Raw genomic sequence first — 22,711 nt, 5'->3', positions numbered from 1 at the left:
GCCGTGCCACGCAGGGGTGTCCCCCACGTAGGCGAGCCCCACGTGCAAGGAGTGCACCCCATAAGGAGAGCTGCCCAGCACGAAGGAGGGAGCAGCCTGCCGAGGAATGGCGCCGCCCACGCTTCCCGTGGCTGACGACAACAGTAGCGGACAAAAGAAACAAGACGTAGCAAAAAGACACAGAAAACAGACAACCGGGGGAGGGGAGGGGAATTAAATAAATAAAAATAAATCTTTAAAAAAAAAAAAAAAAAAGCTGGAAACCACCCAAGCGTCCATGAACGATGAATGGATAAACAAATTGTGGTGTATACACATGGAATATTATGTAGCAGTTAAGAAGAAATGAAGTCGTGAAGCATATGATACCATGAATGAACCTGGAGGACATTATGTTAAGTGAAGTAAGCTAGACACAAAAGGACAAACATTGCATGAGGGCACTATTATGAACTAAATATATTACATAAAGTCATGGAATTAATAATTAGATTATAGGTCACCAGAAAATAGAATGAGGGTAGAGAATAGAAGTCTGAGTGTTAGTATGTGCAAAATTGGTAAAAAGTTTGTTTGTAAATCTTTGGAAATGGATGGAAATGGTAGAGCAGGGTATTTGTGATTAGCAGAGCTATCACATGCATATGACACTGATTGAAAGGGAAAACCTAAGGATATTTAAATTACTAAAAGGAAAGCTAAAAAATGGAACATGGGACTATACAACGTAGTGAAACCTGATGTAAAACACAAATATCATTGGTATTGCATATATAAGACTGTTTTTACAAAACATAAATGCAACTAAACTAGGAAGATGGAAGCAGAATGGCAGCTATGTAGAGTATGGGAATAATAGAGAGATTTAGAGGTGATGAGTTTTGTTTGTTGGTTTTTATTATTATTACTACTGGAATAATGAAAGTGCTCTGGAAATGACTGGAGTGATGAAATGTACAACTATGTGATTGCACTAAGTACTACTGATTGTGCAGTTTGCATGGATTTATGCTTTGTTGATATGTATCAATAAGATTGATTTGTTAAAAAAAAAACTAAAAGAATATATGCATGCACTTATGCACATACATACTTTCCAGGGTAGTGAGGAACTCAAGCATAAGATCTAGGGAAAAAAAGAAGTCCAGAGAAATGAACTCAGCACTTGGATATGACACTTGAAGTGTCTTCCAAATCCAGAAAAGTGGCTGAGGGACCAAGAAGCTAAGCAGAATTTTGGTAAATATTAGTCGTAGAAAGATAAAATTTGGAATTTGTGCCCCACCAAGGAAAGGGATGAAGTTTGGATCCCAAAGGATTGCACTCTATGAAATTAAAGGACTGATAATAGCAAATATTGCTGGGTGTGTAAATAGTGTAACCACTCTGAAAATATTGTCATCTTCTACTTTCATATATACTAAAGAAAATGAATGAGTGGATATTTCCATAGCAAAACATGTTCAAGACTGATCATGGCAGCTTTATTCACAACATGCCCAAAATGGAAACAGCCCAATGTTCATTAATAGAAAACAGATTAACAAACAGTGCCACATTTATAAAATGGAATACTACTCAGTATTAAAGAAGAAGAATCTATGCAAATGTATCTAAAAGATCTGCAGAGCAAGAAGCCAGATGTAAGAGGATATCTGAAGAAGGATGGAAATGGAAAGTATTAAGGGACTAAAAGGCAATGGCAATATTGATCTTTTAAAAAGAAAACCATGGGCACATAGGTTAATGTCATATGAAATTTTGTACTTTACATAAATATTTAAAATGTTCTTTGCATATAATAAAAATTCAGTTTTATTAAAAATGTGAAAGCCAACAGATTGACTTGAAAGAAAATTTTTGATGTCAATTAAAAGACATTATAATTTAGCTGTTGAGAGGGAAAGGAAGAACCCATGTATGTCTGACACCAGCCCCACTATTCTTAACCAATATTTATGGAAAGAGAACTGCCTTACATGCAAGTGTATTGAAGCTTCCATGCATGTGGCCCCATCCAGCCACTTCAGCAGCTCCTGAAATCGACCATCCTGGTACTCAAAGCGCTCCCCAAAGGTTATAGAGCAAATGATATTGGAAACTGCATTGTTGATCTTGAAGTGAGGATCAAAAGGCTGTCCTGAGATAGAGGGAGAGAGAAATCATTCAGATGGGTTTGTTACTGCTTCCTATAGAGTGTCCACACAAAATGATACATGGCACACACAGTATGTAACCACACATGAGGCTCCAGTCACAGCACTCTGTACAGGGACTGAAATCCAGCAAGTACTCAGTTAATACCTGCAAACTCAAATTGATGACCAGGTTTAATTTAGTAATATTTTTAATGCCTGTATTATGATTAATTCTAGAGCCATACAGGCACAGGGACAATTAGTTGTTTACTATTTTCTCCTCAGTGCTGGGCATGGAGTAAGCACTTCAAGAGTATCTGTTCAGTCAATAAATGAGCCACAATCTCATGCAACTGTCCTATGAAACACTTACCTTTTTCCTTTTCTATTTCTTCTATGAGATAGCAAGCCTCCTCTTGAATGCATTCCTCTAAGCTCCTCTTTCCTAAGCCAAAGTTCCTTAGTGTTGTCAGGACAAACCTTCTTTGCTCCTTCCAAGTCTGGCCATTGGAAGTGATTATTCCTGAGAAAAAGAAAATCAATATTATGCTATCCTGATTTTATAACATGAATATCCTGCAAATGCTTTGGGGATCAGAGAGAGGTAGGTAAAGAGCCTTAAGGCATTGAAACATGCTCATAAAAATAATCTCAAAGCAGTGGATATAATGGCTAACATTTACTGAATGTTTGCCATGCCCAGCACTGGACTAAGTGTACTTCATACATTACATAATTTAATACTTAAAAAACTCCATGGACTAATTTATTACAGAATTTACAATTATTGCCCCGTTTTACTAATGAAAACACAAAGCACAAGGGTAAAGTAATCTTTGCAAGGACATACCATTATAATCAGCTGAACATTTAGGTCTGCCTGATTCCAAAGCCCATGCTTCAAATATTATTCACATAAGCATATTTAAATACGATGTGCTAAATATTAGGAATGAACTTGAAACAAAGTCCATACTCTGAAGGAGACACGAAAGGATTTATAGGAGGTGTTCTACTAAGCTCAGTTGTAATCGATGATGGAAGACTCAAGAAAGTGAGGAGTGAATATTCCAGGCAGAAGCAAGAACAGCAAAGGGAAACTTAAAAAAAAAAATTCTCAGTGTGTTCAACATAGCATCATCTGCTTTATATCACAGGTAATACTATATTATTTTCTATTTCTTTACTCAAATTCTTTCAAATCCGGTTTAGCCACCACCCTTCAAATGAAATGGTCCTCCTTTGTAAAAATCAGTGATATTTTTAAAACTCTCATTTTGTCATCTTTCTGCAGCCTGAAATATCCTGTTCTAATGGCACCCAAGACACCATAATTTCCAAATTTCCTTCCCACTTCTTTTGATAGTTCTTATTCTTCTATCAAATCTTGAAATAATGACATTCTTTAAAGTTAGGCTCTAAGCGTCTTTTCTTCTCCCTCCATATACTCTTTTGGGGAAATCTTATAAATTCCTAAAAAATTTTAAACAAATCAATTTTATTGATACATCTTAATAAAGTTTACAATTCATCCTTGGTATACATTCAATGGTATTTTGTATAATCACATAATTGTGCATTCATCACTTCAATCATTATTAGAGCATTTTCATTATTTCTCTAATAATAATAAACAGAAAAACAGACAAGAAAATTCTTCTTCTCTCAATCTTTCTATGCTTCCCCTGTTGTACATAGCTACTATTTCTGGCTATGCTTCTACATTTATTTATTATTTATTAAGCTTATCTCAGTAAGTTTACATATGATATGATCTATCCAAATTGTATAATCAATGGCTTTTAGTATAATCATAATATTGTGCATTCATCACCACATAAAATTTTAGAACAATTTCATTACTTTAAAAAAACCCCACAAAACTCCATACCCTGCAGCATTCCTTCCCCAACATACATGACCACTAATCTAATTTCATCTTTATAAATGGATTTATATTTACAGTTTATATAAATGGAATCATAAAATATGTAGTACTTTGTGTCTAGTTTCTTTCACTTAGCATAATGTTTTCTTTTTGTCTGATATTAACATCTTGAAGTATTAACATTCATTTGTTCAGTGTCAAAGAAAAAGTCATACATGCAATTTTACTCATATTCATACTTCACATGTGGTTTTATTATGCTATACAGTTTCATTTTACATTTTTTAGCTTTCCTTTTAGTAGTATACATGACCTTACACTTTCCCTGCTCTCAGTTCTTTTGGGTTTATACTCAGTAGTTTGTTGCTGGTTCATGCGGCAAATTCATATTCAATTTCATGACGAACTGACAGTCTTTCACAGTGGCTGTACCATTCTACATTTCCACCAACAGTGAATAAACATGCCTATATCTCCACAATCTTTCCAAAACTTGTAGTTGTCTTTTTAATAGTGGCCATTCTAACAGGTGTGAAATGATATCTCATTGTTGCTTTGATTTGCAGCAGTTTGATATTATTTATGAATTCCAAAAAGGAGATACTATGATTGTAAACTGGTCTGTTTCTCTGTGTGTGATACCCTTTGACTGTACTAGATTCAGCTGACACATCTGATTAAATTATGTTAAAAATTAAGGCTTTGATTCAAACACATCATTAGAGTTCAAGTCAGCATTGAGTCCCAGCCCTCTTGGGTTGAAAAAATAGACTCTCACACAGAAATAGACACACAAAAGCAGATGCTCAGGAAGAGAGAGAGCTCCATAGACATGACCCATGAACACAGATGAGCCTGATAGTCTGCAGCTGACCTTGTGAAGGGAACAGAGCAGCTAAGCCTGAAAATAAACTAGCCACTGGGAGAGACAAGAGCCTTATGCCAGCCTACAGCTAAGACTGGAAGAAGCTGGGACCACAGAGCCTAATTAGGAAGAAGAAAGGCTGAATCCTCACAGAAGATACCTGCCATCTTGTGTCAACACACAGCAAGAGACTTTGGGTAAGTACCTTGAGGTCGGCTCTTTAGGGCCTGGTTTAACCGTAAGCTTCTACCACAAATAGATACCCTTTATAAAAGCCAACAGAGTTCTGCTACTTTCCATCAGCACCCCGTTGGCTGACTAACACAGAATTTGGTACCAAGAAGTGGGGTTGTGCTTTTGCAATTACCAAAATGCTTGAACAGTTTTATAAATGGGTAAGGGGTATTTCTTGGAAAAATTGTGTGATGCTTGATGGAAAAGTCCTAGATTGTTTTTGAAGAGACTGCTGGTAGAAATATGAAAGCTAAAGTTATTTTTCATAAGGCCCTAGAAGGAAATAATCATGAGATGTTTGAAAGAAAAGACCTAGAGTGCTTTGAAGAAATGGTTGGTAGGAATATGGACACTAAAAAGACATTTTATGAGGACTTAGAAGTAAATGTTGAAACTCTTATTGGAAACTGGAGGAAAGATGATCTATGTTTTAAAGTTGCAGATAACTTAGCAAGATTAACTCCTGATGTTTTATGGAAGGCAGAATTTGAAAATGGCGAGCCTGGGCATTTAGCTGAATAACTTTCCAAAGTAAGCTCAGAGAATACAGCTTGGCTTCTCCTTGAAGATATAGTAAAATGCCAGATGAGAGAGATAAGCTGAGAACTGAATAGTTGGGTACAACAAAACCAGAAACTGATTCCAGAAATTCCAAGCCTCTGAAAATCAAGCCGCCAGGTGCACCATTTGAGGACTTAACAAAACTTGGAACTTGTAAATCAGGACTGAAAATGCGGTTATCTAGGAAGGATTTGTAGAACATCTTATTGCCTGATGGCTTGGACCTCTGCTTCCTACATGCTAAACCAACAAGCTTTCTGAGAGAGCTGTATGACAAAACCATTGTCAGCCTGGGACATGGAGGAGAGATACAGAAGGGAAAATGGCTTTAAGAAGAAAACCATGGAAGCTAAGGTCTGGAAATAAGATGTCTTTGTGGACCAAGAGAAGGACCCCACCCATGTGTATGGAGAAGGTGAGTTTCCCTGGCATATGAAGAGGGTGGATGTTCCAGCACAATGTTCAGGGAGAGTATTGCCACCCCATGCTACAGATAGGGTGGAGCACATTCCCCAAGGGTTGGGGAGAATAATGTCGACACACCATAGGTCCAAGAGGGGTGGGCCTGCCCTCCATAGATCAGGGATGGTCACATTGCCAACTCATTGCTCTGAGATGGTTGGGCCTGTAGGCCAGAGATTGAGGAAAATGTTACCTCCCCCTCACTGTACTAAGGGGATTGAGACTCTACCCCAAAGACTGGGTAAATGAATTATTATTTTCTTAAAAGATTTATTTTTTATTTCTCTCCCCTTCCTACTCCGCTCCCCTCCCCCAGTTGTCTGCTCTCTGTGTCCATTCGCTGTGTGTTCTTCTGTGACCACTTCCATCCCTATCAGCGGCACCGGGAATCTGTGTTTCTTTTTGTTGTGTCATCTTGCTGTGTCAGCTCTGTGTGCTGTGCCATTCTAGGGCAGGCTGCACTTTCTTTTGTCCTTGGCTGCTCTCCTTATGGGTGCACTCCTTGCGTGTGGGGCTCCCCTATGCCGGGGACACCCCTGCGTGGCATGGCACTCCTTGCGTGCATCAGCACTGCGCATGGGCCAGCTCCACCTGGGTCAAGGAGGCCCGGGGTTTGAACCATGGACCTCCCATGTGGTAGGTGGACACCCTATCCATTGGGCCAACTCCGCTTCCCGGTAAATGAATTATTTACTTCCACCATTTTGGGTTTTTTTTTGTTTTTCATATGTCATATCTTATTTTTGTCCTGTTACTCTTCTGGTTATCCTTTCTGCTATTCTTTCTTCTATACTCTCCTCCAAGCTTCTCCTATCTTTTTCTTTCAAGCTCTAAGGCTTCATTTAATATTTCCTGCTAAGTAGGACTTTTTTAATGAACTCTCTTACCTTGTGTTTGTGAATACTTTAAACTCACCTTCATATTTGAAAGACAATTTTGCTGGATAAAGAATTCTTAGCTGGCAGTTTTTCTATTTCAGTATCCTAATTGTATGATACCACTTTCTTCATGCCTCCATGGTTTCTGATGAGATATCCACATTAAGTCTTACTGGACATCCCTTGTATGTGATGGTTTGTGTTTTCCTTGCTGCTCTTAGAATTTTCTCTTTATCTTTGATGTCTGACATTCTCAGTAGTATGTATAGGTGTATCCACATATATTCTGATTGGGGTACACTGCACTTTTTGGGTATGTAAGTTTATTTCATGAGTATATTATTCAGTCAAGGGGGTGCTGATGCAAAATACCAGAAATTGGTTGGTTTTATAAAGGATATTTATTTGGGGTAGGAGCTTACAGATACCAGGCCATAAAGCATAAATTACTTCCCTTACCAAAGTCTATTTTCGCATGTTGGAGCAAGATGGCTGCCAACATCTGCGAGGGTTTAGGCTTCCTGGGTTCCTCTGGGCTCAGCTCCTCTGTTTTCTCCACAAGGTCAGCTGTAGACTATGAGGCTCTCTACGCTTTGCCTCTCTCCGCAAGGTCAGCTGTAAACTGGTAAATGCCTCTGTCTCTCTCCCTGGGGCTCCACCTTCAGCATCAAACTCCAACAGCAAAACGCTAACATTAAAAGCCCTCAACTCTCTCCCCTTTGCCATGCCTTATATCTGTGAGTCCTCACTCACCAAGGGGTGGGGACTCAATGCTCTAATGATGTGGCCTAATCAAAGCCCTAATCATAACTTAATCATGCCTAGGTACAGACCAGATTACAAACATAATCCAATATCTATTTTTGAAATTCATAACTGTATCAAACTGCTACACTCCACACTCTGAATTCCAAAAAGACATTACAATATTTGAAAAAACCTTAAATCAGTAACAAGGCAAGTATTAAATCATATCACAATCAATTTAAAAAAATATATTTTGTCTTGGGGCAAAGTCCTGTCTGCTATAGACCTCTGAAACTTACAAAACAATTTATCTGTTTCCAATACACAAATGGACAAAGGATAAACATTTTCACTACAAGAAGAAATTGGGGGAAACGGACTTTGGCCCAGTGGTTAGGGCGTCCGTCTACCATATGGGAGGTCCGCGGTTCAAACCCCGGGCCTCCTTGACCTGTGTGGAGCTGGCCATGCGCAGCGCTGATGCGCGCAAGGAGTGCCGTGCCACGCAAGGGTGTCCCCCGCGTGGGGGAGCCCCCACGCGCAAGGAGTGCGCCCGTGAGGAAAGCTGCCCAGCGTGAAAAGAAAGTGCAGCCTGCCCAGGAATGGCGCTGCCCACACTTCCTGTGCCGCTGACGACAACAGAAGCGGACAAAGAAACAAAAGCAGACAAAGAAACAAGACGCAGCAAATAGACACCAAGAACAGACAACCAGGGGAGGGGGGGAAATTAAATAATAAATAAATAAATCTTTAAAAAAAAAAAAAAAAAAAAGAAGAAATTGGGAGGGAAACATGTGTCACGGGTCCTCCACAGTTCAGTAAACCTGTAGGACATCCTCCATTCGATTTCAGTCAGAGAGTCATTCTTAAAAAGGTGATTTCTTCTGCTTGGGGCCTTATGGGGACCCACCCTTTCCACTGGCTTGCCCAATGGTCATTTTCTTAGTTCCATCTTCATCAAGCATCTAGGTGTTGACCAAGCTCCAGACCTCTTCCTCCAAGAGTGTTGGAGTGATTGCCATACCTTATCCAATCTTAAGGTTAGAGTCTTAAGCCCCCTAGTACAGTGATGTGAAGACTACATTGCCCCTAAACTTTGGCATACAGGTTCAACCCTCTCAGAGAAACGAGTTAACCACCTGGCCTCCTTAACCTTTGTGGGAGATGTCCACCCCTCTCAGACCTGTGGGGTGCTGACCTTAACCATCCTAATCCTTGGGGAATGTGCTCCACCCTCTCTGTACCCTGGGACAGCAAAACTATCCCAGAACATTGGACAGGAACATCGACCCTCTTCAACTGCTGGGGCAAACTTACCCTCTCTGTACACATGGGTGGGGTTCCTCTCTTGGTCCAAGGTGAAGTCCTAATTCCAGATCTCAGCTTCTGCGGTTTTCCTCTTAAAGCTCTTTCTCATTTCAATCTCTCCTTTCCATGTCCTTTTTATTCCAGGCTGACAGTGGTTTTGGTCATACAGCTCTCTCAAAAACCTTGTTGGTTTAGCATGCAGGAAGCAGGGGCCCAATCAGACAATAAGACATTCCACAAGTCTTTCTGACATAACTGCATCTTCAATCCTGATTTACAAGTTCCAAGTTTAGCTAAGTCCTCCAATGGGGCACTTTCATCTGGGAGCTTGATTTTCAGAGGCTTGGAATTTCCAGAATCAGTTTCTGTTTCCTTTGTGCTGTATATTGTTGCCTTTTGTGTTATCATTCAACTCCCTGAATGCTTGCTTAAATTTTTCCATTCTTTTCTCTGGATTTCAGCTGTTCACTTATTCTTCTATATGTATGTTTTTGCATTTTGTGTTATAATTTCAACTCCCTGAACCCCTGCTCAATTTGTATGTTGCACATACGTCGTTGCATTTCATGTTATCATTCAACTCCTTAAACCCCTGCTCAATTTTTTCTACTCTTTTCTCTTCCTGTTCTTTGCTTTGGATTTCAGCTGTTCCATCTTCTGTAGCACTTATGCTTCCATCATTTTGAGTCTGCAGACCAACTTTGTGGGTCAAATGCTGAGTCAGCCTTAGGCTGTATCTCTTTCTCTCCCTTTCCTGGGAGTGTGGATTCCTAGGGCCCCCTTTGTCTGTAGCCACTGGCCTCCGAGGCCTGAGAATTCAAACATGTCTATGGGCTGGGGTGAGGATGCTTTTAATTCACAGTTTTGCTGCTTTTCCTTTGCTCCTCTCTCTTCAGGGCAGTGTCCAGCCTTCCCCCTGGTGTCCTCATTCCTAAAAGCCTGTCTTCTAGCTAATTTTCTGGGATAGAAGAGTGTCCCATTCCTTTCTAGGCTGCACTGTCCTGTAAGTTCAACTCCTAAAATTTTAAATAGCATGTACTGATATGGACAATCTATTTTTGAGTTGAGATCCAGAACCATTTGCACAACTGCATGCTTGACTTTGCCAAGTTAACAGCATTTCAAATTCAGCATCTCCAAGGCTGAATTCAGGATTTTCTCCATATAAATTTCAACCCAACCCAAACTAAACCAAACATATTATCTTCCTTTAGGTGTTTCCTTTTTCCATCATCCACAAATTTTGGCATCCACCTCAACAACTCATTATCCTTCCTGTCTCTATGTAGCTCTTCTTTTTTATGGAATTTACCACCTGAATATCTTGAATCCATGTATCTTCATAGCTATCATGTTTGTCTAACCTACTATTATTTCTTGCCACCTACCTAGTCCAAATTATCATTTTTCTCTAGGCTTTTCATTGAAAAGAACTCCCCATCTACTCTTGTTCCCTTCATTTTGTTCTCTATCCTACAGCATAAATGAATCTTAGAAATGTACATTATAACTAGGATATTTCCCTTCTCTACTTAAAACCATTCAATAGGTTCCATTGTTATTAGGCTGAAAACCAATACTCATAACAAGTTTCATTAACTTCCTAGCCAAGCTCAATAGCTCCATCTAGTGCCATTATCCCAATTTAATCCCTTTTCTCTTGCTACACTGACCAGTTTTCAGTTCCTTAATTTAACTTTCTTTTGTCTTTTCTCATCAATTTTCATATGTTATGCTTTCTGCATGATGGTTCCTCCTCTTTCTTCACTTGACTAAATTATCACCATTTCCTGTTAGTTTTTCTTGGATTCCTTGACTAGTTACTTCTAAAAGTGTACCCTGCACTAAACTCTATAGAATTATAGGCATTAAATTATTATAAAACTAATTGGTACTCTCTCTCTCCCTGAACTGAAAGTAAGCTCCATAAGGACATGGACTCCCTCTATTCTACTCACTGTTATATCCCTTGTGCCTAGCAGAGTGCTTCACACAACAGACAATTTAAAAAGCACAGGGAATAGTTGTAAAGTGAATGGATAAAATATTTCAAAGAAGAATTGCAAAGCACCTGAAAAATATTGTGCTTTGATAGACTAATAGATTTGAATTCTTCACTTTAGTTTATAAATGATTGTTTCTTTAATAATAATTATTCACATCAGCCTGTTCTAATATGTAATGGGATGTAATAAACTGGAAGTCCTGAGACACCTTGTGTAGCATGGCCAATCAGAAGGAACTAGAGACCAGAATAAGGAATTAGATGAGTAGCTGAAGGAAGTAGAACCATACTGAATTTCCTCTGGTAAGAGGTTTGGAAAGGGAAAGCAGGAAGAGAGAACACATTGCCTCTTCCTCTGCTATCACTGCATGATGAAGTTACCTGATTACCAAAGCATCCACAGTTGAGAACCTGCAGGAGAGGAGACTTTTGCCAAGTCTCTGACTTTGGTGCTGACCCTGCCAAACCCTCTGTGAGGCCTTCATATGTGGAGAATGGGCGTCTAGCTTCCTTTAATGGAAGGAATTATATAGTGGGCCTGGTCTCCAGGGTTTCTGAAGAATTTTAATCATAGAGTTACCTTTAACAGAATATAAGAATATCGAACACTCAAATCTAGTATCAGTCAGGAAACTTACCATTACTCTTAAAAATTTGTTCTTGGGTAGGAGTCAGGAGACGATTCAAAAACTTTTGCTCCTGGTGAACAAGGACTTCTTTGATTAAGGGCAATCCTGTTATAAGTACTGAATGGAAGTCACCGAAATACACGCTAAGGAGGTTCCCATGTTGCTTTACAAGCTGAAAAACAGTTAAAAGGTTACAGTTGAATATGCATATACCTGTGTGTTAGGGAATAAAAGGTAGTTGAGTGTGCAGCTAGAGGGGCTTGGATGAGGATACGATGTGCGTGTGCATATTTTGTGTCTAATGGGAATGTTTTCCTCTGTCTCCTTTTCTCCTCCTGTCAACTAAACTCAAGTTCAATTCATTACAGGATTTGGAAGTTCTTTCATATATTCAACCAACCTGAATTGAGTGAGCACCCACTACAGGTCTCTAGAACAAGATACTAAAGATATATCTGCAAATAAAAGAACAAAGTGTCTAATCCCCAAGTGTCTAGAGCCTAGTGGAGATAGAGAATTCTTTATATCTGATACAAGAAAAAAGGCTTAGTTAGGTTTAGTGAAAGTCTGGTGTAGCAAACACAAATTTCTTTCCAAGTCATAATATCTATTTACCCAGAAGAAAATACCTCAACCTCCAACACGTGCTAGATAATAGTTTTTTAGAGGGCTAGGTCACATATAGAGAAAAACTGTCTAAATCTTGCATTATGTGAATCCATATGAAACTGCAGTTCACTAGATGCAGCCTCTAGGGAAATTTGCTTCACCTTCTTGAGTCTCGGCAACCAGCTACAAAAGAAAGAAAAGTATTCTTACCTCAGAGGGTTCTCTGAGGAAGACTGAGAGCCATGATAAGAAAGGCAATCTGTTTTCTGGTGCTTGGCATACTCCTGCTTGGTGAATCTCTGAGGAAAGAGTAGGCCCTGTGTGTAGAGGGATGTACATACACAATGATGATAACAGGGGATGAGAGCACAAAGATATATGGGAGAAAAGCACTTAGGGTTAAAGACAGCCACATTCACTGGGTACAATGTTACAATATGAGAACAAAAACTGAACACAAAATGGCTCCAGGACCTTAGAATTTAGTGAGAGTGAGAGCACGGGGGTACTGAGGATGGATAAAAACCTGTTCGTGCATGTTTATGACTATGCTCAGGTATGCAGGAGGTTTAAATGTGGCTTGAATGACAGTGATTGCTCATGAATCAAAGTCTTTTCCAAACCATTCCAAGAGACAGCTCTTTCTTAGGAGATACTGCCTCTGCCTCTTAACTACCTGCGTTGTCATTAACTGCAGGCAGTGGTATCAAACAGAAGGTTCCCTTTCCTCCAGGGAGCTGTGGCTCCTCCTCCCTGATCCCTATGTATTTACTCCACTATGGCACCTTTAGAACCCAGAACCTATATAATCAGCATCAGAGCAAAGACAATAGGTTTGGTATCATCAGACTATCCTACTCCCACATTAAAGACCTAGACTGAATTAATTATTCTTCCATTGTTCCTTTGGCAGAGATTTTCCACTCATCTTTGTTCATCTCTAGCACAGTATGTCCTGACTTGCTAGTAAGGGCAGCTCCAAGATTCAAGCTCAGTTGGTCTGCCTCCAAAGTACATGTCTGCTTTTTGGAAATGGCAGTAATGAGTCCATATAAATCAAATAGACTCTTCTTCTCATCCTGTTGGGTGCCTGGGTGAACTTGTTAGCCTTCTGGAGTAATTTGGAATATTCAATGTGGGTGTTCACAGAACATCTGAAAAGTTCATGCTAAGATAAGTGATTCACCTGTATTGTGATATAATTCAGAATTCCAGCTTGTACTTGGAGCTACCCAGCACTTCATAAATGCTGACTAAAATGAAATTCCTCAGAGTTCCATCTCTACCACTCTCTGCTCATATATATTTAGAGTCTAAGAGAACTAATAAAAACTGGTTTCCCAATAATATTTATGATGGTAGCGATGGCTACCGATTCTTTGTGTAAACATCCGCCAATTGTTTTATATGGATGAATGAACCTGACGGCATATGAAAAGGATCCTCTCATAGAACATACTTTGTGCAGCATTCAATAAGTCATTAAAAAAACAAAGCAAATTACATATTAATCACAAAAGTGGTTAATAGCAGGATGGCTCAGAAGGCTCTATCAGGCTTAAAATCAGAAACAAAAGAAAAAGAAAAAGGAAAGATTTGAAATAGCTATAAAGGAGGGAAGCAATAGGAGACAGGAAAATTAATAAAAATATAAATTCCAAGTATAGGATTAAGCATTTAAAAAAATCAAGTGGTGTCAAATGTCATTTAGAATAAAGAAAAATTTGCAGTGGAAGTGAAGACCAGAAACTGAACCATGACTACTAAAATATACAAAGTTGAGTTTCCACTTAATCTAAGTTTTTAAACTTAAGAATCAACAGAACAAAGACATGAAGAGAAGAAAGGAAAAGTATGTACCAATTCACCTTCACCAGCAGTCAGTGCGGTGGTCTGTTCCCCTGAACTCTCACCAACACAGGGTATTGTGTGTGCGTGTGCACACGTGCATCAGCATCATTCTGGTTGGCAAAAACCACACGGTATTTCTATTATTATTATTTTTTTAGTTATCTGATCTTTTATTGTTTTCCTTGACTTTGTAGTCATTCATCAAGTACGTTATCGGTAACCGCTGAATTTATTTATTACCATTTTCCTTGTCTTTGTTCGAAGAAACTGAGTAACATCTCTGATGGCTCAAGACACTATTATCGTCATCATTTTTGTTTTTTTATGCTCAGACACTGAATAAAGTTTTTGTCAATCCATGGCAAGGATATGATTTCCTGAAGAAAATGACCAAGGAGAGTTCCCCTGCCTTAGAGGCAAGACTTCCCTTTCTAGCCAATACCTCCTCACCCGCCCCCCCCCACCCTTTCCCCTTCCTCCTGTTGGGAGTATTTGGAGTTCACCAAGTCGAACTGGTTGCTTTCACTTCTGCAACCTGCCTGTTATTTTGATGTGCTTCCAGAAAAGAACAATAAGTTTCATTTCCAGAAAAAGAAACAAAACTTGCCCACAGCTGAGCACTGGGACTCCAAAGAATCTTTAGGGGAAGGCAAGCCCTAGGCAGAGACCAGCATTCATCTTCCTTAAACACAGGACAACAGCATCAACAATAGCTGACTTTGGTGAGAAAGCCAGCTCTGCTGATGCCTTAATCTGGACATTTCTTGGGGAGAAAGCCAGCTCTGCTGATGCCTTAATCTGGACATTTCTTGGCCTTGGAATGGAAAATTTTTACCCCAAATAAATCTGTATTATAAAAGCCACCACATTTCTGGTACTTTGAATTGGCAGCCCTTTAACAAACTAAAACGAACACCTTTTCCACAGTCTGTATATTAAACTACCTGCTTATATCTTCTAATCGTTTTTGTATTGGGGTGTTCAACATTTTTTTAATTGATACACAGAAATTCTAGTAAGTATACAAAACAATTTAATATTTATTATATGGAAATCTGGAAAGATGTATACCAAAGTCCTAACAGAGAGGTATTTCTGTATATGTTGGTAGGGGTTGGTGGGATGCAGTGATGCAGGTGGGAGGGATGGGCCAGAGAAGTGGTAAGGTTCTTCTCTGTACAATGCAATGAGTGTGTATTGTGTTTACAAGAAAAGAAAGAAAAAGAAAAAGGAAATGAAGTTTTATCACAGTGGTTCTTAAACTTTTTAGAGTCATGAAATCCTTTGAAAATTGAGTTTTAGTCAGTCATGTATCTAGTCTTTAATAAAATCCTGTACATATGAATGCAGTTACGCATGCAGTCTCAGGGCTTCTTCAGTTATCTGGGACACAAGAATTCCTCTTAAGAATCCTGGCCTCACAAGTAGTATGTGGGGCTATTCTAGGTTTCTAAGAACAATCTGTGGAAATCAAATTCAAGTTTAATCCAAGTTTTTATGACACTTATAAGAGGTGGCAGACTCCTTCTTACTTTGCCATTTTATATGTGAAGGTCGTATAAAGATCAACAGATATGGTGGTTTCCTAATGAATCAGAGTTCCTCGGGCGAGTGTAGGACAACTCACGTAGAACAGACAATAACATATGCTATAATACAGGTAGAAAAGACAAGAAGACTCGAATAGCCACCCCATATATCAGAGAAAAATTCTAAAGGATGATAGTATTTGAGCTAGATCTTTAGTGAAGATCAGGATGTCAGCAAAAGAACGTACACTGTAAAGGCAGAGAACTTTGAGGCTGTGGGAACAGTATATGCAATTGAAAATCTGGGTGGTCAGAGACAAACAAGTTTCCCAATGTGACTGGAACATAGGGTTCATTAGTTAAAGGAGCCCAACTATGTGGTAGGTCAAGAGCAGATGATGAGTTGTAAGTAGGTGTTACTACAAGACTTTAAGTTCTCATTCTGGGCAAGACTGATTAAAAGGTTTCCAATTTATTTTTCCTACTAATCACAACACAAATGAGCGCAGATAAAAATAGCTCCAAGAAAAGCTTGTTCTATCTAGCCAAAGGATAAAGACAAGAGAAGTACAACAGGACAGAAGACATTTAATCTTTTAATCTGCTTGTTCTTGAGGCAAAAACCATGAAAAAATATGTGGTTACTCCCCCACCCTGTGGGTGCTGCCATAACAAGGTGATGCCCCTTCTCTGAAGAGTTTGAGGGCAGAACTGTCACTTTTATCCTTGTCCTCAAGTAAGGAGATTCCCTGAAGGAGTTGGGGGAGGCTGACTTAGGAATGCTACCCCTCTTCTGCAGTAATGAGGAAGAGGTGCTTCTTCCTCATTAAGCCTGTGGATGTAACTTTGACTTCCATTCCTCCTGCAGGAAGAAGGAAGCTCCCTGACCCCAAATAGTCAGTGTACAGTGTATTGATTTCTGTACCAACCATCTCTCTTCCCAGCCTGCACTGAAAAGCCTGGGAAAGATTCCTATCGTCTGGGTAACATTTAAGTGAGGTAGACTAGAATACCATATGTGGCAGTTTGAAATTATTTTATGAATCCCAAAAAGAAGAAGATTATGTTTTGTACTAAACCATTCCTGGGGGTATGACACCTTTTCAACTGAACTATATCAGTGAGGCATGACTCAGGCTGAGTTTCTGCCCTTTCGCTGGGTCTGATAAAAATGGAGGTACAGAGAGAGACACACACAGGTAAAGGTAGCTGCCATATTTGATCCTGCAATGAGAGAGAAAGGACTCCCGGTTTCGCCCACCTGAGCAGCAAAGAGAGAAGCCCCAAGAGGTTCAAAGAACTGAGGCCCAGGGAGATATGAGCCATATGCCTGATAGCATGTACCTGAACTCCCTAAGAAAGCTGAAGAGCCAAGTCTGACAGAGGAGGCCTGGCAAGAGACAAGCCCTATGCCTGGTTGCCCACAGCTAGCTCCAAAGGCAGAGACTGTGGCCGAGATATGTGGCCATCTTGCTTTGCCATGTGGTAGCCAATATGCAGGAAAATCATCTCTGTTGATGCATTAATTTGAATATTTCATGAACTTGGATCTGTATGCTTTTACCCCAAAAAAATCTCCCTTATGAAACGAACCCATTTCTGGTACTTCGCATTGGCAACCCTTTGGCAAACTAAAACAGCACTGTAGAGGATTTATGTCTACAATCACATTAGAACCACAGCCTGCAAAGTTGAGCAGGTTGACTACCTGCAAAAATAGAAGATTTATATATTTAGAATACCGAATCATATAACATACAAAATGTTCAGGATACAGTTCAAAATTATTCATCTTACTAAAAACCAGGAAAATCTCAACTTGAATTAGAAAACTAACAAATACTAACATTGAGTTAACACTGATATTGGAATTATTGGTTAAATATTTTAAGGCATCTATCACAAACATGTTCCATAATACAATTAAGGGCACTATTGAGACAAAAAATAAAACAGAAAATCTCTGCAAAGAAATAAAGGACATATATGACCAAGTATAAGTTTTAGAACCGAAAAAGATAATACTGAAATAAAAAGTTAGTCGACGATCATAATAGCAGAGTGGTAATGAAAGGGGAAGCAGTGAGCTTGAAGGCAGATCAATAGAAAGCATCTTATCTGAACAACGCAAAGAGATTGACCTGTGGTGCAATAACAGAGTATTGCCCTAATGCCATTCAAGTCCAAGAGTCTCAGGAGGGGAAAAACAATGTGGAGTGGAAAGTATGTGAAGAAATAGTGACTGAAAATTTCCCAAATTCTGGAGGAAAAAAATCAACCTATCGAGTCAAGAAACCGAGTAAACCCAAGAAGATAAACGCAAAGCAATTCACTACAAACAGGATAAACACAAAGAAATTTTGACCAAGACACATCACAAACTTCATGAAACTTCAAGAACAAATCTCGACAGTGTGAGAAAAAACCTTGAATCTTCATTATTACCTATGGTGAACAACAAATCAAAACCACGAAGACTAGAAGAAAGTGGCACAACACTTAAGTGTTTAAAGAATGGAGGTGGTATTTCAGCTATATAAACGGCAGGTAGCTCTAGAGTCACCCAAACCCTTTCTCAACCGAAAGCCCGTTGCCCTAAAGGTTCAGGTCAGGCCACTCCCCGGCACCTCTTCCCGCGCCTACCTGCTGAAGCTGCAGGTGAATCTGCTTAAAGTCCAGGTGGAAGAAGTTGCCTATGAAGGGCAGGCCCCAGGGCCCAGGAGGGTAGTTCTTTCGGCGCCGCCTCTTGAGGAAATCAGCAACAAACAGAAAGGCGATGGCACCCAGCAGGAGATGCTTGAGATGGAACCCTGCCCAGAGGGCGGCCGCCAGGGAGCCTAAGGTCGCGAGCACGACTGGGAAACCCATCTGCTCCTGAGGTGGGAGCAAGACTGTCACCGCCAGGCGCCTTTGCTCTGCTCTCGGGCTAGCCCCGCCCCTCAGCGCTTCCTCTCGCCGCCGCCCTTCCAACAACGCCCCGCCCTCCCGCCGCACTGGACTCACTGAGGCCTCGTCCCGCCCCCTGTTGCGCTCCCCCCTCCCGGGTGTTCCTCCCGCCTGTTGACGGGCGCAGAAGGCAGGAGCGTGCTGGATATTTTGGAGATCCGCCCCGAGTACCGGTCCCGGGAGATGATCTTACCAAAGGCCAGGCAGGGAATGTTTTTATTTTGTCTTTTGAATGTCCGTCCTGGGTTTAGGGTTGTACTGCAACTCAGAGCGCAGCAGACAAGTGTCATATCTTAGTCATCATCTCCTCACACGGTCATTGGAACCATCTGGTAAACAGTATGAAAACAGCAGCAACTGACATTTCTTGGGCTTTTAATATAAGCCGGCTGGTGATTTAGTATCTTTAGAGAAATTATTTCATTCTTGCAGAGTTATGCAGGAGATTGCCTTGTTATCCCGGTATTGCAGCTGGGGAAATTGTGAAAAAGTTTAGAATTAAATAAGTGGTGAAAAATAAATCTCTCAGTCTAGTAACCCCAAAGGGAATGTTGCCAGATTAACGAAGGTCTACATATGAAAGTGAGCCTAATCCAGAAGGTGTTGAAGGAATATTTCTTAGTTTTGGATTTGCTTTTTGAGGCTTTTACTTTGAATGTACAAAAGAGTGTGAGGCCTCCATTTTCCAACCTTTCCTGCCATCCTATCTCTACCTGTCTCACTATTTGTGAGACACTGAAAACATGCAGAAAAGTTCTGGAATAGTAGAGCAAACACTCATGTATTCAAGTCCAGAAAGATATTCTGCTTAAAATCTTGTATTAAAAAAAAAAAAAAAAAAAATATATATATATATATATATATATATATATATATATATATATAAATCATGTATCTTCTCTACCTTTCTAAAATCCAAGGGAGATATTAGCTGGAGCTTAAATGTATCCTTCCAGTCCAAATTTTCTTGTTTTACTAGATTGTTATGTATTCCTACAACCTTTCTAATAGTCATATAAAGGTTACTTTTTAAAAAATTATTTTACAGCCTGCTTTTATTTATTTTTTTCACCCTTATATTTTGAAATCTATCCAGTTTGATGCATGTGCTTCTAATTCATTCATTTTAACAGCTGTATAATCTTTTATCACTGCAACACTTTATTCCCACAGTAATAGACATTTAGACTTATCTTCCTCCTCTAGTTTTTTGTTTGCATTAAAGCAAAACTGCAGGGAGCAACTTCTAGAAAAGCAGCATGTGGAGCTGTGCAGATCCTCTTCCCAGCAATACAACTGTAACTAATGAAAATTATTTTTCAAAAGTCCCACTATTTAGGGAACAGGCTGTGGCTCAATCAGTTGGGCTCCCATCTGCCATATGGGAGGCCCTGGGCTTGCGTTCCAGGGCCTCCTTGTGTAGGTGAGCTGGCCTGTGTGCCGCGGAGAGCTAGTGCACAAAGATGACGCAACAAAGGGAGACAAGCAGATACAGAAAAAACACGCAGTGAATGGACACAGAGAAGAGACAGCAAAGAAAGGAACAAGGTGCAAGGGCGGGGGGGAGTAAATAAATAAATCTTAAAAAAAAGAAAATTCTCTAAAAAAAAAGTCCCACCATTTAAAGTATATTTTAATTTCTCTAAAGGCATACAGCAAATGCAGAAAATTTTATTCAAGAAATCTACTAATAATCTATAATAACAGCAAGAGTTTGTGGTATTTGAGGGATAACTCATTCCTAACCTGACCTCAGTGTGCTGGAAGCTGAATGCTGGATGAGCATAGCCAAGAAAATGGGGCTCCCTTGCTCCACAACTCCCAGTTGGAGGCTACTGAATCTCTGAGGGAGGGAAAGCCTACCAGCATTTCTCACCAGCGTCCCTCCAACTCCATGCTGCAGTGACACTGTTCTAGGCAAGAACATCTGAGAGATTCAGGGATCTTTCCTTCACCCAGCCCCCACATATAGGGTGGAAGTGTTACCTTAGGTCTGCAGGTTGAGACTACTAGGGCACCTCCCCCTTCAGTCTTTTCTTTTTTTCCTGAGATGGCTCCCACATTTGTCTGCTCACTGTGTGCTTGTTGGGTCTGCTCATTGTTTCTGCTCATTAGGTCTGCTTGTTGTCTGCTTGTCTTCTTTAGATGGCACTGGGAACTGAAACTGGGACCTCCCCTCAGGGAGGCAGGTGCCCAACTGCTCAACCCACAACTTCTCCCTGCTTGTTGTGTCAGCTTGTTGTGTCAGCTTGCTGCATCAGCTTGTTGTGTTTGCTAATCTTCTTTAGGAGGCACAGGGAACTGAACCCAAGACCTCCCACATGGGAAGCAAGTACCCAACTGCTTGAGTCACATGTGCTCCCCCCCTTCACCCTGAAGACAGAGAATCTACATCAGGAGTAGCAAGCCATGAAGACCAGAGGCTACCACCCCCACCCAGGGCCAACTCATAAAACAGGAGTGCCAATCCAAGAGAAGTAGACCATTGCCCCTACCCTCACCTTTGGAGTAGCGGCACAGAGATTTTGGCCAGGGCACAAGGCAGATCATAAGAAAAGAGAGATCTGAAGCTCATCCAAGGGAACCGACTTTAGTCAGAACAGAGTGTGGGAAAGATTAAGCCTAAAGGAGCTCTAGAAAACAATGGAGATTTTGGTGGTAAGCAATTAAGAGAAGACTGGTAGCTCCATGAGTGTCATAATCTATACTATAGACCAGTTAGAAGTTAACCAGAGACAGCCATGAAAAAAGACAGCTAAGAGTCCTCATAGGATTGGAAGAAACATCAAACCTGCTTCGAATTTTATACAATGGTGGGAAGACATTCCCATTCCAGAAGTGTGAAATTGAATGGAAAAGTGGATTCATTTTTCCCAAACAAATCCAAAACCCAGCAAGGTGAACTCTATATATAAGATTCCAAGGTCCAATTTTATGTTCCTTCCACCATTATCCCACACCTTAATATCCATTCCCACACATATTCCCCTGATTTCTATTTGTATAAACTGTGAGGAATTCATGCAGTTCTTTGGAATGTAGCATACCTCCTCATGGGTTGCACTTTATACCCCACCTTTGAGGGTCTATGGTGAACTTAGTTTAGTTATGGTCTGGAAGCAAAGAGAAGTGGTGGGGATGTTGTTTTAGTTTGCTAAAAAGCTGCCAAACTCAGTATACCAGAAATGGGTTGACTTTTACAGTGGGGATTTATTAGGTTGCAAGCTCACACTTTTGAGGTTGAGAACAGAGTCCAAATCAAGGCATCATCAGTCGAAGCTCTCTCCCCCAAGACAAGCGGTGGGCGATCCTGGAATCCTCTGCCCAGTCTCTGCCTTCTCCTCCAGGCTCCATTATTTTCAACTTCTGGCTGTTCCATCTGTAGCTTTCTCTCTTTGCTTCTGTGGGCTCCTCTTTGAGCTCCTGTGTTTTCATCCGTGTTCATCCATGTATGAAGGTCTCCAGTAAGAGGATTAATACCTGCTCTGGGCACCAAGTCTTACTGAAGTAATCTAATCAAAAGGTCCTTTGCTGAAGTGATGTGTTCAAAAGATCCCAAGTACAATAGGTTCACACCCACAGGAATGGATTACCTCTGTGGACATGATTTTTAGCAGTCCACACAGCATCAAACTTCAACAGGTGGGTACTGAGAGGAATTAGTGGTGTCTGCCCATCAAATATCTTAGGGAATTCCATTACAAGTTTGTTATCAAAACAGGGTTAAACTCCCCAGAAAAGTGTGGGAGGGCTGCTTCCTCAAGGAAAACCATTGCAGGCTTATCTGGCAAAGAAAACTCAGTAGAATTTAGGGGTTCAATGTCTGCTGCTTCATCACATGTGCACATGTGCCCCATTCCAATTTTTAAAGTATTTTCTATAAATTAAAGTCTTTTCTATAAATTAATTTTTATACACCCAGCAAGCAAGCATTTCCTCTTCCCCTCTCCCCTACACAACAAGCTGGTAATCACTAATCTACTGTGTGTCTCTGTGAATTTCCTATTACGGACATCTCTCATTAGTGACAAGTGACATCATACTGTGTTTGTCCTTACGTG

The 22,711-nt window shown here is 40.3% G+C and overlaps 1 protein-coding gene across 1 annotated transcript in view; it reads right to left on the bottom strand.

Moving 5' to 3' along the window:
- The window catches only part of LOC101447575 (cytochrome P450 2J2-like), a 40,846-nt gene extending 22,211 nt beyond the window's left edge, over positions 1–18,635 (bottom strand). The window contains exons 1-4 of the mRNA XM_004446686.4: positions 18,348–18,635; positions 11,725–11,887; positions 2,512–2,661; positions 1,980–2,140 (exon numbers count right to left, since the gene is read on the bottom strand). Of these exons, the coding sequence (XP_004446743.2) occupies positions 1,980–2,140; positions 2,512–2,661; positions 11,725–11,887; positions 18,348–18,572 (699 nt within the window). The 5' untranslated portion in view covers positions 18,573–18,635. The remainder of the gene's footprint in view (positions 1–1,979; positions 2,141–2,511; positions 2,662–11,724; positions 11,888–18,347) is intronic.
- Between the last annotated feature and the right edge of the window lie 4,076 nt (positions 18,636–22,711).

The sequence above is a fragment of the Dasypus novemcinctus genome, chromosome 9 (genome assembly GCF_030445035.2).
Source record: "Dasypus novemcinctus isolate mDasNov1 chromosome 9, mDasNov1.1.hap2, whole genome shotgun sequence".
Lineage (NCBI taxonomy): Eukaryota > Metazoa > Chordata > Mammalia > Cingulata > Dasypodidae > Dasypus > Dasypus novemcinctus.
Note: the sequence above shows the minus strand (reverse complement) of the source record. Positions and strands in the feature narration are given on the sequence as shown.